The 11,980-nt window shown below is 36.4% G+C and overlaps 1 protein-coding gene across 1 annotated transcript; it reads left to right on the top strand.

Annotated features, from left to right (window-relative positions):
* The first annotated feature begins 1,128 nt into the window (after nt 1–1,128).
* Nucleotides 1,129–10,545, top strand: LOC132932040 (uncharacterized). The gene is made up of 3 exons (XM_060998226.1): nt 1,129–1,563; nt 4,131–5,323; nt 9,131–10,545. Exons 1-3 carry the CDS (start codon nt 1,505–1,507, stop codon nt 9,550–9,552), a joined length of 1,674 nt encoding a protein of 557 aa, XP_060854209.1. The 5' UTR covers nt 1,129–1,504; the 3' UTR covers nt 9,553–10,545.
* Nucleotides 10,546–11,980: the final 1,435 nt, after the last annotated feature.

Genomic DNA, 11,980 nt, shown 5'->3' with positions numbered 1-11,980 from the left:
CCTACATTCAAATTTCAGTGAAATAATAGTGTGCAAATTTAAATACGAGTACTAAAAAAATGTAAATGTATAAAAAATAAAGGAACAGTGCAAATTTAAATTTGAACTGTAATCATGTACAATGAAATAATTATGTTATAGAAGACGTTGTGACCGATAATATTACATCGTACGCTTAGTATGAGATCACTGCAATTGAAATTTTGATTTATTTTTAGTTATATTATATATATATATATAATATACTATATATTATATATAGTATAATAATTTTACAGGACGATAGTTATTTTACCTTTCGATATAATATGATATACTGCCACAAGTCATAGCAAAATCAACGTATTTGAATACATTTTTGGTCAGTATTTAATTTATTAATTTTTTCAGTAAAAGAAAAATAATATCACCATGTTGTGACTTGTTGCATTGGTGTGTGATTGTATATTTGTTTTATTGGTTAACTTGAAAAATCATGGCTTCCCCGTTTTGATTTGAAGCGTTTCAACTCAATGATATTATCAACTGAATTTCATCTCACGAAAAAATAAAAACAACCACGTTTCGGTTTGTGCCATAGTCTCAATAACGTGGGATATCTATTTTTAACCTTAATAACGATTGAGTTATACCAATATAAATAAACAATACTAAATACGTATATGTAAATCCCATACAACTCGTGTACCGCATTGGCGTGTCGCTTGTCAACACCACGTGAAAAAATAAACTTTAAGCATTAGATATGCACACACGACGTTAAAATCAAATGTTGTTGGTGTGTCGAATAAATGTATATATTTTTTAATTATTAATACAGTATAAACACCCGACAGACGGCAAAGGTCAACACGAAAATCACATTACACATTTTCGCGTTCAGTATACTGTACAATATTATGTAGGCAAGAATAACACGCAACATCCGAAAGTGGTTTCCTCGTTGAGCATCTATCGCCGCGCCCTTCCATACGATTTCCGATTCCATAGGACGTTCCACGTTACGCATATCTACGTAGGTATGAATTATTATTATTATTATTAATATTATTATTATATTGTTTTCACTGAACTATTTCGCTCAGATAACGCGTCACTGGTGGCGGTGGCGGACGGACGGGCGGACTGGCCGACGTATATATAAGACACGGAAACAGACCGGTCATTCAATGCGCACACTGTGGTTATGTGTTCAACATATTATTATAGACCTACCTCGCCACACAGTCCGTGTCTCGTATATGCTGTTGCTGCCGCACAAACGACCAGACAACGTTCATTCAGTCCGTGTATTTCGGTTTAATTTTCGATTGGTCGTGTTTCACGTTTCCGTTCAATCCGATTTCGAGTACGGTCGTTCGTATTTTTGTATTCAATGTGTGCAATAGTATATGTATTTAAATATTAAACTATATTATACTATAAACTCACCACACACACACGCATAACCTCGTCATAGTTCACACAGACTTCTATAGTAATACTTTGGAGTCGACTCCAGCACATGACGGTCAACAGTGAGGTCCAGCAGACTCCAACGCAAAATATGGACGATACGGAATCGTGAGTGTACCTAACATTTCATCAACGCATTTTTTCACAACGTAAAAGACTATAGATATTCAGATTGTTATTTGTTTGAAAACTAAATAAAAAAATGGTATATCTTATCATCCACCGCACGTTTTATTCAATCATTCAATTTTTTGTTATTCATCCGATCGAATATTCAATTACAGTTTCAGATAGTTTTTTGGTCTTTATTTAGGGTTTTATTTTATTTGACGTTATATAATACATGTGAACTTTAAAGGACTGTTGTGTGTGTCAACGTGTTTATACCGATACGTTGTGGTCAAGCGATATTATACTATCCGATTGGCGCCGACATTTTACTGACATAAATTATTTGTTTTTTGAACACCGTTTCGATTGCCTTTAAATATTCGTGTGGTATTGCCACGTAAATTATTCATGTGTGTATATGTATACCATAAATCAGACATAGAACTGTGAACCAATGTTATCGACTTTGATGAAATAATAATAATTGTTACACTAACCTTCAATAAATCATTAATCTGAATATGTGATAAGTTTATAAACTTACACATTGTTACTGTGTAGTCATCCAATAATATGACTGATCATATAATGTTATTGTGTTTTATTCACCACGTTGTGTAAGCATTGTTAATTAGATATTATTGGCTAGAACATGTTATTCAACATTTTTAGCTTATAATAAAAAAAACCGAAAATTCCGATTATCGCACATTAGTGAAATGCAAAATCGACTTTCATCAAATTGTAATGTTATATCTTGTTATAAAAGAGTCCCCAGGTCATCTTGAAAAGAATTAGAGTGAGAAAGAGAGTGATAGAAAAAATTACTTCAAGGATTTAAAGGGGTAAACGAAACGATAAAGTAGTCAGAGAGGGCCTGAAATTTAAATTTAAAAAAAAAATGAAATGAGCGTGAATCTGCAGTGTCCACATACTCGTAAAAAATAAATATAATACGGGTATATCCACTAGAAAAGTGAAGTCCTTATAACATATCCTCTCCGGCATTACGTAAGGGGAAAATGTTGAAGTGCTAAAAAAGAGCATCATTTGTATCCTTTCTAAAAAACTTTTGAGATTCCGCCACGCTAGCAATGGAATATAAAGCTCGATTCGGGGATAATAGTTTTCACGAGTTGTTGAATGAAAATCGACATAATCTCTACGCCTATTCTTTACGTTGTAGCACATCAAAGTCCGTAGACACGATAATAACTTTAGAATACAATGATCGTAGTCATAATACGTCATCGAATAGTTCTTTTAATCAACATCTTAAACTTACAAATTAGATTTAATATAAATTGCTCGTGAATTTAAAAATGATAATCGTCGAAATACTGTGCATGATAGTACTGTTGAAAGTTGATTGTTGCAGGTAACCGAGTCATCTATACCGCATATAGTCGATATAATATGAATTCGAGCGATTCGTCCCGTATTTATTAGTGTATTTACCACGCACATTTGTACTTACGCAATTCATCACTGTCCTACGTATATTATGACTTATTGTTTTTCTTTTTACGTATTTTCGAACTTATAAAAATCGAAAAGGAATACCGTGAATTACTAAAAGTTTATTGTAGTCCCTGGAAGTTTATTGGTACCAAATTGAGTGAAAAATTGTCTCCTTTATTCTTTAAAGTTGATATATAAAAAGTTTAAAACTCTTAACGGTTAAAATCCAATCTCGAATGTCATATTACAAAGAGATTTGTGAAACGTTTTGACAACGTTCCGCGTAAAAAAAACTGTTTTTGACAGTATCGGCTTTATTTTATAACTTAGAATAAATTGCTATTTTTGTCTTCATACAATAGTTATTGAGATGTTCACAGCTGCGAATTTATAAGTTTTGGATAACGCCCCGTAATGATTGTACATTTAACAAAAATACATTTTTGAACATAGCGTCAATGTAAGTCTTAAATATACGTGGTACTTTTAACAAATAATGTTCAAAATCGAAAATATTATAAACATTCACATTTATTAAACAATCTAAAAGTTTTGAAAATTGCGAGACAATTAGATCTGTTTCAAAACTGTATATAAAATATTATCAATGTCCTTCGAAAATATAAACTGAAACACAAATGTGCGTACATGTATCGACTTTAAAATGAAAAAAAAAAGAACGTTGATAATAATCAAACAATATTATGTAGGTACTTGAAATGAATGCCAAATTTAAGTCGTTAACTTTTAAAATGACCGCGGTAGAAGTCACATATAATACAAGAATTATTCTCGACGGGAATAAAAGCTTATAAGGCTGATATGAACACATTTTGAACTTAACGTGAATCTGAAATTCGCTCACCGCCCACCAGTGACAACAGATAATATTACCCGTCAGTGTTAAATACCGAAAATACATATTAATTCGAAAAATAAAAATAAGTATAAAAATAATAATAATTTTGATTCGAATTTTACCGCTATAATGAGTATATGGCGTAAATATATTATTAATCATCATCGTCATCGTCACAATCATATCTATATTATTATTAATATTACAATATAATATAGTAATCGTGTGTTTTTCGCGTCCACAGATCGTGTCCGAAATGCGTTTTCGACCGCCTGCCACCGGAAATGATCCGGTTCATATTCCGGAAGCAGTCCACGGATGATCTGCTACAGGCGTCGGCGACCACCGATCGATTGTACCGAGTGGCCCAGCACCACATGTACGCGTCGGAAGGCGCACTGCTAGTGCGCGGTGGTCAGGACACGGCGGCCACCGTGACGCGGACGTACGACGTGCGGAACGTAACGTCACTGTACCTGGTGGACGTGTATGACTTCGACCGCGACGTGCCCAGACAACTGAGGCGGTTCGACGAACGCAGTGATGACGGCGAACGTAACGGACAAGACGGTAACGAAGGCGGCGAACATAGCGACAACGACGACGACGACGACGACGACGACTGCGTTGGCAGCACATGTAGCGACGGTGAATGTGACGACAGCGATAAATGTCGTGGCAGCCGATCGTCCGCGTTGGAGGTGTTGCACGTGGGTTACGGCCGAGACGTGCAGTACGCCAACCTGCCGGTCGAAAGTCTGCGCCGCTTGTTGTCCGAAGTCCGCGCCCGGCGGGTGTGCTTCAGCAATGTGGTGATGACGGCCGACGACGTGGCCGACGCGGTGTCTGCCATGCTCGAGGCCCGCGACGACGCTGACGACCTAAACGAAAATAAAGACGACGACGGCGACGGCGACGACGACGACGACGACGGCCAAAGCGGCGACGGCAGCGACAGCGGCGTGGACGACGACCTCGACCGCCGGCCGCCGGTGCTCAGGTGCTCGCACGACCGGGCCGACGACCGCCGGGTGGTCGAGCTCATGGACGCGGTGGAGCGCACGTGCGCAGGTCTGCTGTCCGAGTTCAGGGTGACGGTCCGCCGGCCGGCGCCGCACGCGTACGCCGTCTACCCGGTGTCCCGGTGCGGGAGCGCGGCCGACTGGGACGACGCGGCCAACGCCGCGGACGCCTCGGCCGCCGTCGCCGCCGAGACGCCCGAAGACCTGCTCGCGCTCACCGCGGCCGACTGTTCCGGGCTGGGCCCGGCCGCGTACAAGCGGTTGGTGCCCGCGTGCCGCCGGTTGCGCCGGTTGACCATGAAGGCCGCCCGGCAAGTGGACGACGACGGGTTCGTGGCCGTGGCCGGGATGCCGTCACTCCAACACCTCGACGTCGAAGGCATGTCGAACGTCACGTCGGACGGTCTGCTCAGTGGTAAGTCCGACAATGATTATGCGTTTCCGATCGATAATAGTTCTATTTTTGATTTTGATTTCTGTGCCCCTCCCCCCACCACCTCACCAACCGTCAACAGCCGTCGTCAGACATAATAATATTATAATCATATAAGTTGATTAGGTTGATTAGCTTAAAAGTTTAAACAATCGGCACTTATCGAAGTTTATCGACCGCAGTCCGAATTCTCACCCGCTTACAGGTGGTATTAATATTATATGTAATTATAATATGATATCGGGTGGGCACTTCATTAGACGTGTGCTCGAATTCCACGTGGACCGCAAGCGATGTCGACAAACGTCGACCGAGAATACTCGAAAGCGATTCGCGCGAATCGATGACACGAAATAAATATTATGAATTACGATCCTTTACGATAACACGAAATTTTTTTTTTCACCGGTTTTTTTTTTAGTCGATACTAAATCGATTACACATTTTATTACACGACGCCGTATGAGAGAACCCCGGTAGATTGACATTAAATCCACGTTAATTTTTCGAATTTACTATTCAAATAAACACCAGAGGCGCGCCGGGTAAGCGAAATGGTTATTAATATTTAAATTTTGTTAATTGCGTTTTAACTCATAATCCATATCCGTCCGAAATTAAACCGGAATAAATCAATTTAAATACATTTGGATTCTAAAAAAAATCGGAGAATTTATTTGTTTTATGATGCTATGTTTTTTGAACAATAATTATTATTATTCACGGATTTTCGCCGATGCGATTGGGATACAAGACTATAGTGTTCACATTTTGACAACCAGTGTTTTTACCCCGATCGTCCAAGTTTCTGGATAATGATTATTTTTATCATCTATTACCGTTCATAAATTAATATAACATTATTTTTAAATTATGTTAGGTGTGAACACCCAAACATTCCAATTCGTTAGTCATGCGTTGTTATTCAACTTGTATAAAAATAATTTCGATATATTATTATTATTATTATTAACATCACTATACCAAATAAATCAGGTATATTGCAACACTATGAAAGTAAAATACTTTATATAGGTACACAATTATTAATTTATTAGCAAATTCACGAGAACTGCACGACAAACGTCAAGCGAATCCATAAATAATATTATTTCTCAGTATCGATATAGCATGCAGTTTTTCACAAAATGTCTGTTCAAAAAATATTTTTTCGTTTTTTTATGTGCAATTTCTGTACCAATAATAATTGTAACATTTTAATAATACGTCAATGTTTATTCCGAACCCGTTGTCGGTTCCCGTACCGCACACACAATGTCTCGCTGCAATCATAGTTGAATACAGTTTAATAAAAACCCAGAATAGGTGTTTACGGGCCACATAGAATTGTATTCGCAGAAGAATCTATTTATGGCGGGGGTGTTTGGAATTGCATAAAAACAAAAAAAACAAAAACTACACAATTGAATAAAGGCCATCACAAATCGATTTTAACAAACCCGGAACCGTACGAGCACTTTACGAGTGCATCCTTGTGTATTATATAGGTCGAATATATTGTGTATACTTACGCGAAAGATGTATTTATATTCTGACTTCAAAGGAATCTTTAAAACTGCACAGGCGGTAGTCGTCCATATTCTTTTCACGTGCACTATAGGAAATACAATAGGCGTCTGTAATCTATATAATATAATATATTGTACATATTCGCCCCGAACAATAAGAATCGATTTTTGATGCACTAGTATAATATAACATATGATATACAATTGTATGGAGTTTGTCTTATGCAATTTTATTCAAGTCCTGTATGATATTGATATTATTGTCCTCGGATGCTGAAGACGACGATTTTTTATTTTTTTATAGAATGTCTTATACAATTATATAATATATATTATAGACTTTATAGTATTATACTTAATATCATAACTAATAATTTGTTTTCGATATTGTTACGAATCAATGGGGCTTAAGGGTAGATTCTACATGTACTTACCTGAGTTTAAAACATATTATATAATTCGTTTTATGATGTACTAAACTTATTCTTGTAAATGAAAAAGAAAAAAATTTTACCAATTTATAATTTGAAAATGCAAGTATATGAAAACATATACATGGATAATACATTTAGATTCATTTAATTGTGAATTTTCCAATTGACTCATAAAATGTGTTGCAAAAATAAAAAAATAAATAATAACTAATGTGTGTATCTTCTTCTCATACCTTAAATGTTAATTAATTTTAATCAAACAAATAACTACAATATATTGTAATATTTATCTTGTGAATAGTTTTTCACATAAAAATCGATCGGTTTAATCAACGTTTAATACACGCAATATCAATGTGTGTAGGTACGAATATTTTTAATGATGGACACGTTTTAACAACGGTGTATTTAGAGATTTTTCTCAGAATCTAAGATTATAATACTTTGAACCTTGCGCAAGTCTGGCCATATCACGATATACTTTCATGATTTCACAAGCACAGTAATGATAATACGGGACGTTCCGTGTTATTTTTCGTCAGTAAGAAATAAAATTATAAAACAAATTCAAAATATTGCAGAAAATTCTTTCAAACGTTTTATGTAGCCCTTACAATAGTTACAATAGTATTATAATAGTCAAAGATTTAATTGCATTTCTGAGAGGATTAAGTAAGTTTTTTTTATAAAATGAGTCAATTAATAGAAACAAAAAAAATGTATTATTTTATTATTGGGATTTGGGGGAGTTTTGAATAATTTTTTGGTAGACAAACTCCACCTTCCCCTTCACATTACCCCAATAATCGACACCATCCCCAACATACCACACGAACGATATCGAAAAAGTAATCGAATTCTTGTCGAACTCGCTCATACTATCTAGTCACTAGATTCTAGTGTGATAGTACAGTTACTGAAGCTGTTGCGTAGACGCTATTGTGTAATGGTAAAATAAAGTGTGAAAGTCAATTTTAACTTATCGTCGGTTTCTAGACAGAGACATCTTTTGTCGTTTCTACAAACGTTCGGGGACGAGAATACACTCCGTGGTTTTACGATTTAAAAAATCAGTTTGACGAAGTGGCGATCCGTAGGTAAAGATGCCGGAGAAAATTTAAACTCATTAAACCTACTAAAACAAAATCACCGAATAATGTTATTTAATTAAATCGATCTAATATTTACCTCAATACCTAGTTTAATTTTTTTTTTGTAATATTTTTTTATATACGGTCTATATAATCACATAATAATATAATATAACTAATAAAATAGTACAGGGCGCGGAGTACAACTTAAAGGTGTAGATGCAACGTAATGCGTACAACAACAGTGACGTGACGAATGATGATGCGGCTGACGGCAGTTTTAATACTGCTGCAGTCTACAAACGGTGGCTAATACTCCCCGTCCCTCTCCGCAATACCCATGCCGTGACTGAAACGGTCAGCTAGCAGTTTCACTAAACCGGCGACCGGCGTCATTACCTTTACACCCAAAAACCCGTCGAATGAACTATTCGTAGATCATGCGACTGGGTACAGTAATATTATAAAAAACGCGCATTTTTCTAATCAAACACAAAATATGATCTTAAATATTTTTCATTTTAATTATTCGTCAGTAGCGGTTATGTATTTTTTACACGAGGAAACTCGATTTCAGAGTCTCCCTAAACGGGCCGCCCCGTCAGGTTGAGTGACGGTGATAATACGTTATAATATTATTTTCTATCACGAAATATATCACAATAAAATATATTGTCGACGGCCATTACAATATAATATTAATGTTTTATTGTTATTGTTTCGTTGGTTCTTCAGGTCTCGTGAGCGCCACCGGACTGCAGTCGCTGGGCCTGGCCGATTGTCCTTACGTCACGGACGACGTGCTGCGCCGGATCGGCGAGATGAGGCAGCTGCGCAATCTCCGGCTGGACCTGACCGACTGCGACAAGACGACGGCGGCCGGCGTGACGGAAATGCTCGCCGGCTGCGAGCGGCTCCGCGACCTGGACCTGACGCTGCCGCTGAACGCCGGTTACGTGGCCGCGGCCGCGTCCGCCAGCCGCCTGGACCAGCTCCGCGCGTTTCGGCTGACGTTCGAGCGGCTGTCGTTCCAAGACCACCTGGACGATCAGCCGGCCGACGCGGATTGGCAGCGGTCGCTGGCCGCCGGTTTTCCCGACCACGTGGAATTCAGCGTCCGGCAGACGTTCACCAGAATTACGGTCACGGTCGACTGATCGGTCGGTGTGCTCTGACGCGTTTACGTTTTTCCGCTTCACATCGGACTGCCGATAAGATTTGCAAACATTCCGACCACCGACGCACATGTAATATAGAAGTTGAAATGCATCACAAAAACCATATACCGCCGGTGGTATACCGCGGTAATAGAATATCGTGTGTATGTTTAATGTACATGTTATTATACTATAGGTATGCGTGACAAAAACTATTTCCGATTTGTGACTTTCCGGTTTTTGTGATTATTACCAATTGCGGTCAATAACAATATGATATCGGTACCGTTCAACTCGACATACGTGTGCCGTACACGTTACATACACAAAACACGCGTCGTACATAATATTATTATTGTTATTATTACGAGTCGGCGGCGCTCGTATTAAAAAAAAATTCAAACGGCGCGTCACCGAGAGAAAACTCTCATCCTTTTGTGTGTAGCCGTCACCAATGTCGTCGTGCGTTCAGATAATATTGTATAATATGTCACTGACTTCGATCGAAATCGATATCGATTGTTACGCGCATCTGGTTCCGATTTATTGGCGAGTGCGCGTCCTCCAGATTTCCGTGTGATTCGAACGCGCCGAAGTGCGTCGTATACGCCGCGGGTCTTGCGCGTCATTGTAACTTGTACATATACAAATAGCACACTATCATTAACAAATATAATAATATTATAGTTATATCGTTATCGTATATCCATATTTTATTATACTCAACTATTCATACTCACACTCCTATATAGCGTAAATTATTTTATTTTACTTAATAATATTATTGTCGTTATTATTGTTTTTATTAATATTTATAACATGTCGAAACTAGTCAAAAATAGTAAGTTGTTATCGATAATGATAATTATGTTTTGTTGATCTTACTTTGTTTATTATTTTTTTTTTTTATTTGAAAAATTGTAAATATTTTAGTTATTATGATTATGCGTGGTTTTTTTATTTGTACTGAAATATATTTTGATTACTGTAAAACGATTTGTTGTTCTATTAACGCCGGTAAGTCAACCGTCGATGGAATAATATTATGTACACAGTTAATATTTTCTCGTATCGTGTAATTATCGTCTGTTGTCTTTTTAACTCGATACCTACCGCCTTTCCGTTGCTCCGTGAAGAGTTCAACAGTCATTTTATTAATTCAGTCAGTCAATATACACATAGTCCTATAGACAAGGAGTCCTAGTACCCACTCAGTACAATGTTACAGTATCAGATTAGTTATATAATTATATAAATACAATAATAAATTATGAAAATTACTATCTGTCTAGTAATAAAAATATGCATCACAGTTGCATAAGACTCTGATTTAAATATAATGCATAATGCATAAAAAAATATTATGATGTTATAGTATATACAACGGTTTATTTGTGATTTAAATTCGCATCAAATTTTTCCATATTATAAATTTGTATATATTTTAATATAAACTAAACGGTTTGATCATGTTAAAGACGGATATTGCATCATGGAGTTATACTACGGCGTTCTTCGGCTCATGGCGTCAATGGGTATGATATTTAGCATTTAATAGACACGTATAACGATATGAATATAAAATTTGTTCTATTTTGTGATACTGGTCGACATTTTTGGTCAGATATTCGGTTTGACTATCAACAACACGCGTCGCTGTGGCTATATTTCGCTTAACGGGTAGCCGAATTCGTTTTTCAGTCAAATCTGCTCGATTTTCAAGCCGTCCTTTATCGATTCCACTTATTATGCCCGAACGATTAGTATTCGAAATACTTGTTAGTTTAGCAAGCACAAAAAGAACCATCAAGTAAATAATGTATATCGGGTCATGCCGGAGGATTTGTTAATGCAAGGATTTGTCGACGAATGACCCAAATTATATAATTATCAATAGACTGATTAATGTTGATTTTTTTTAATTTAAATAATAAACCAACAGATAATACTTTTGAAAAAATAATAGTAATAAAAAAATTATACACATATATTGGATTATTTTTATAAAAAGCTTATGATTGGATTATTGGAATATTTAAATCGATGTAAACAATAAAACAACTAATAAGTAATAATATTTATTATATTATTACAATACGTATACACTTATACCCTGAAAATTATCTCGTTAAGTATACAACTGTTACCAAACAAACATTTTTTTTATCCGTCTTCTACTTGTTATTTATTAATGAAATTTTATTTATTTTCTGTATTTTAGTAATATATGTATACATGTATTGGAGTACCTAAGTGCTAACATTAGAACGTCATGTTCAATATAATTGAGGTAATATCATATTAAAAACGATATAGAAACACATCAAAAGAAGCTATTGATAATACTGAGATTGTATTACAGTAGGTATTATAATATTATAAAACTAATTAGTTTTCTTAGTATGTTTAAATACTACCAAGAATAATC

The sequence above is a fragment of the Rhopalosiphum padi genome, chromosome 1 (genome assembly GCF_020882245.1).
Source record: "Rhopalosiphum padi isolate XX-2018 chromosome 1, ASM2088224v1, whole genome shotgun sequence".
In the NCBI taxonomy this organism is placed as follows: Eukaryota; Metazoa; Arthropoda; class Insecta; order Hemiptera; family Aphididae; genus Rhopalosiphum; species Rhopalosiphum padi.
This window is presented reverse-complemented; position numbering and strand designations above follow the sequence as displayed.

Bases quoted from the DNA above. Each gene is read 5' to 3' on its own strand.
- LOC132932040 (XM_060998226.1), top strand. From the start codon at position 1,505: ATGACGGTCAACAGTGAGGTCCAGCAGACTCCAACGCAAAATATGGAC. The intron at 1,564-4,130 runs GTGAGTGTACCT...TCGCGTCCACAG, and splicing joins AATATGGACGATACGGAATC to ATCGTGTCCGAAATGCGTTT. The intron at 5,324-9,130 runs GTAAGTCCGACA...TTGGTTCTTCAG, and splicing joins GTCGGACGGTCTGCTCAGTG to GTCTCGTGAGCGCCACCGGA.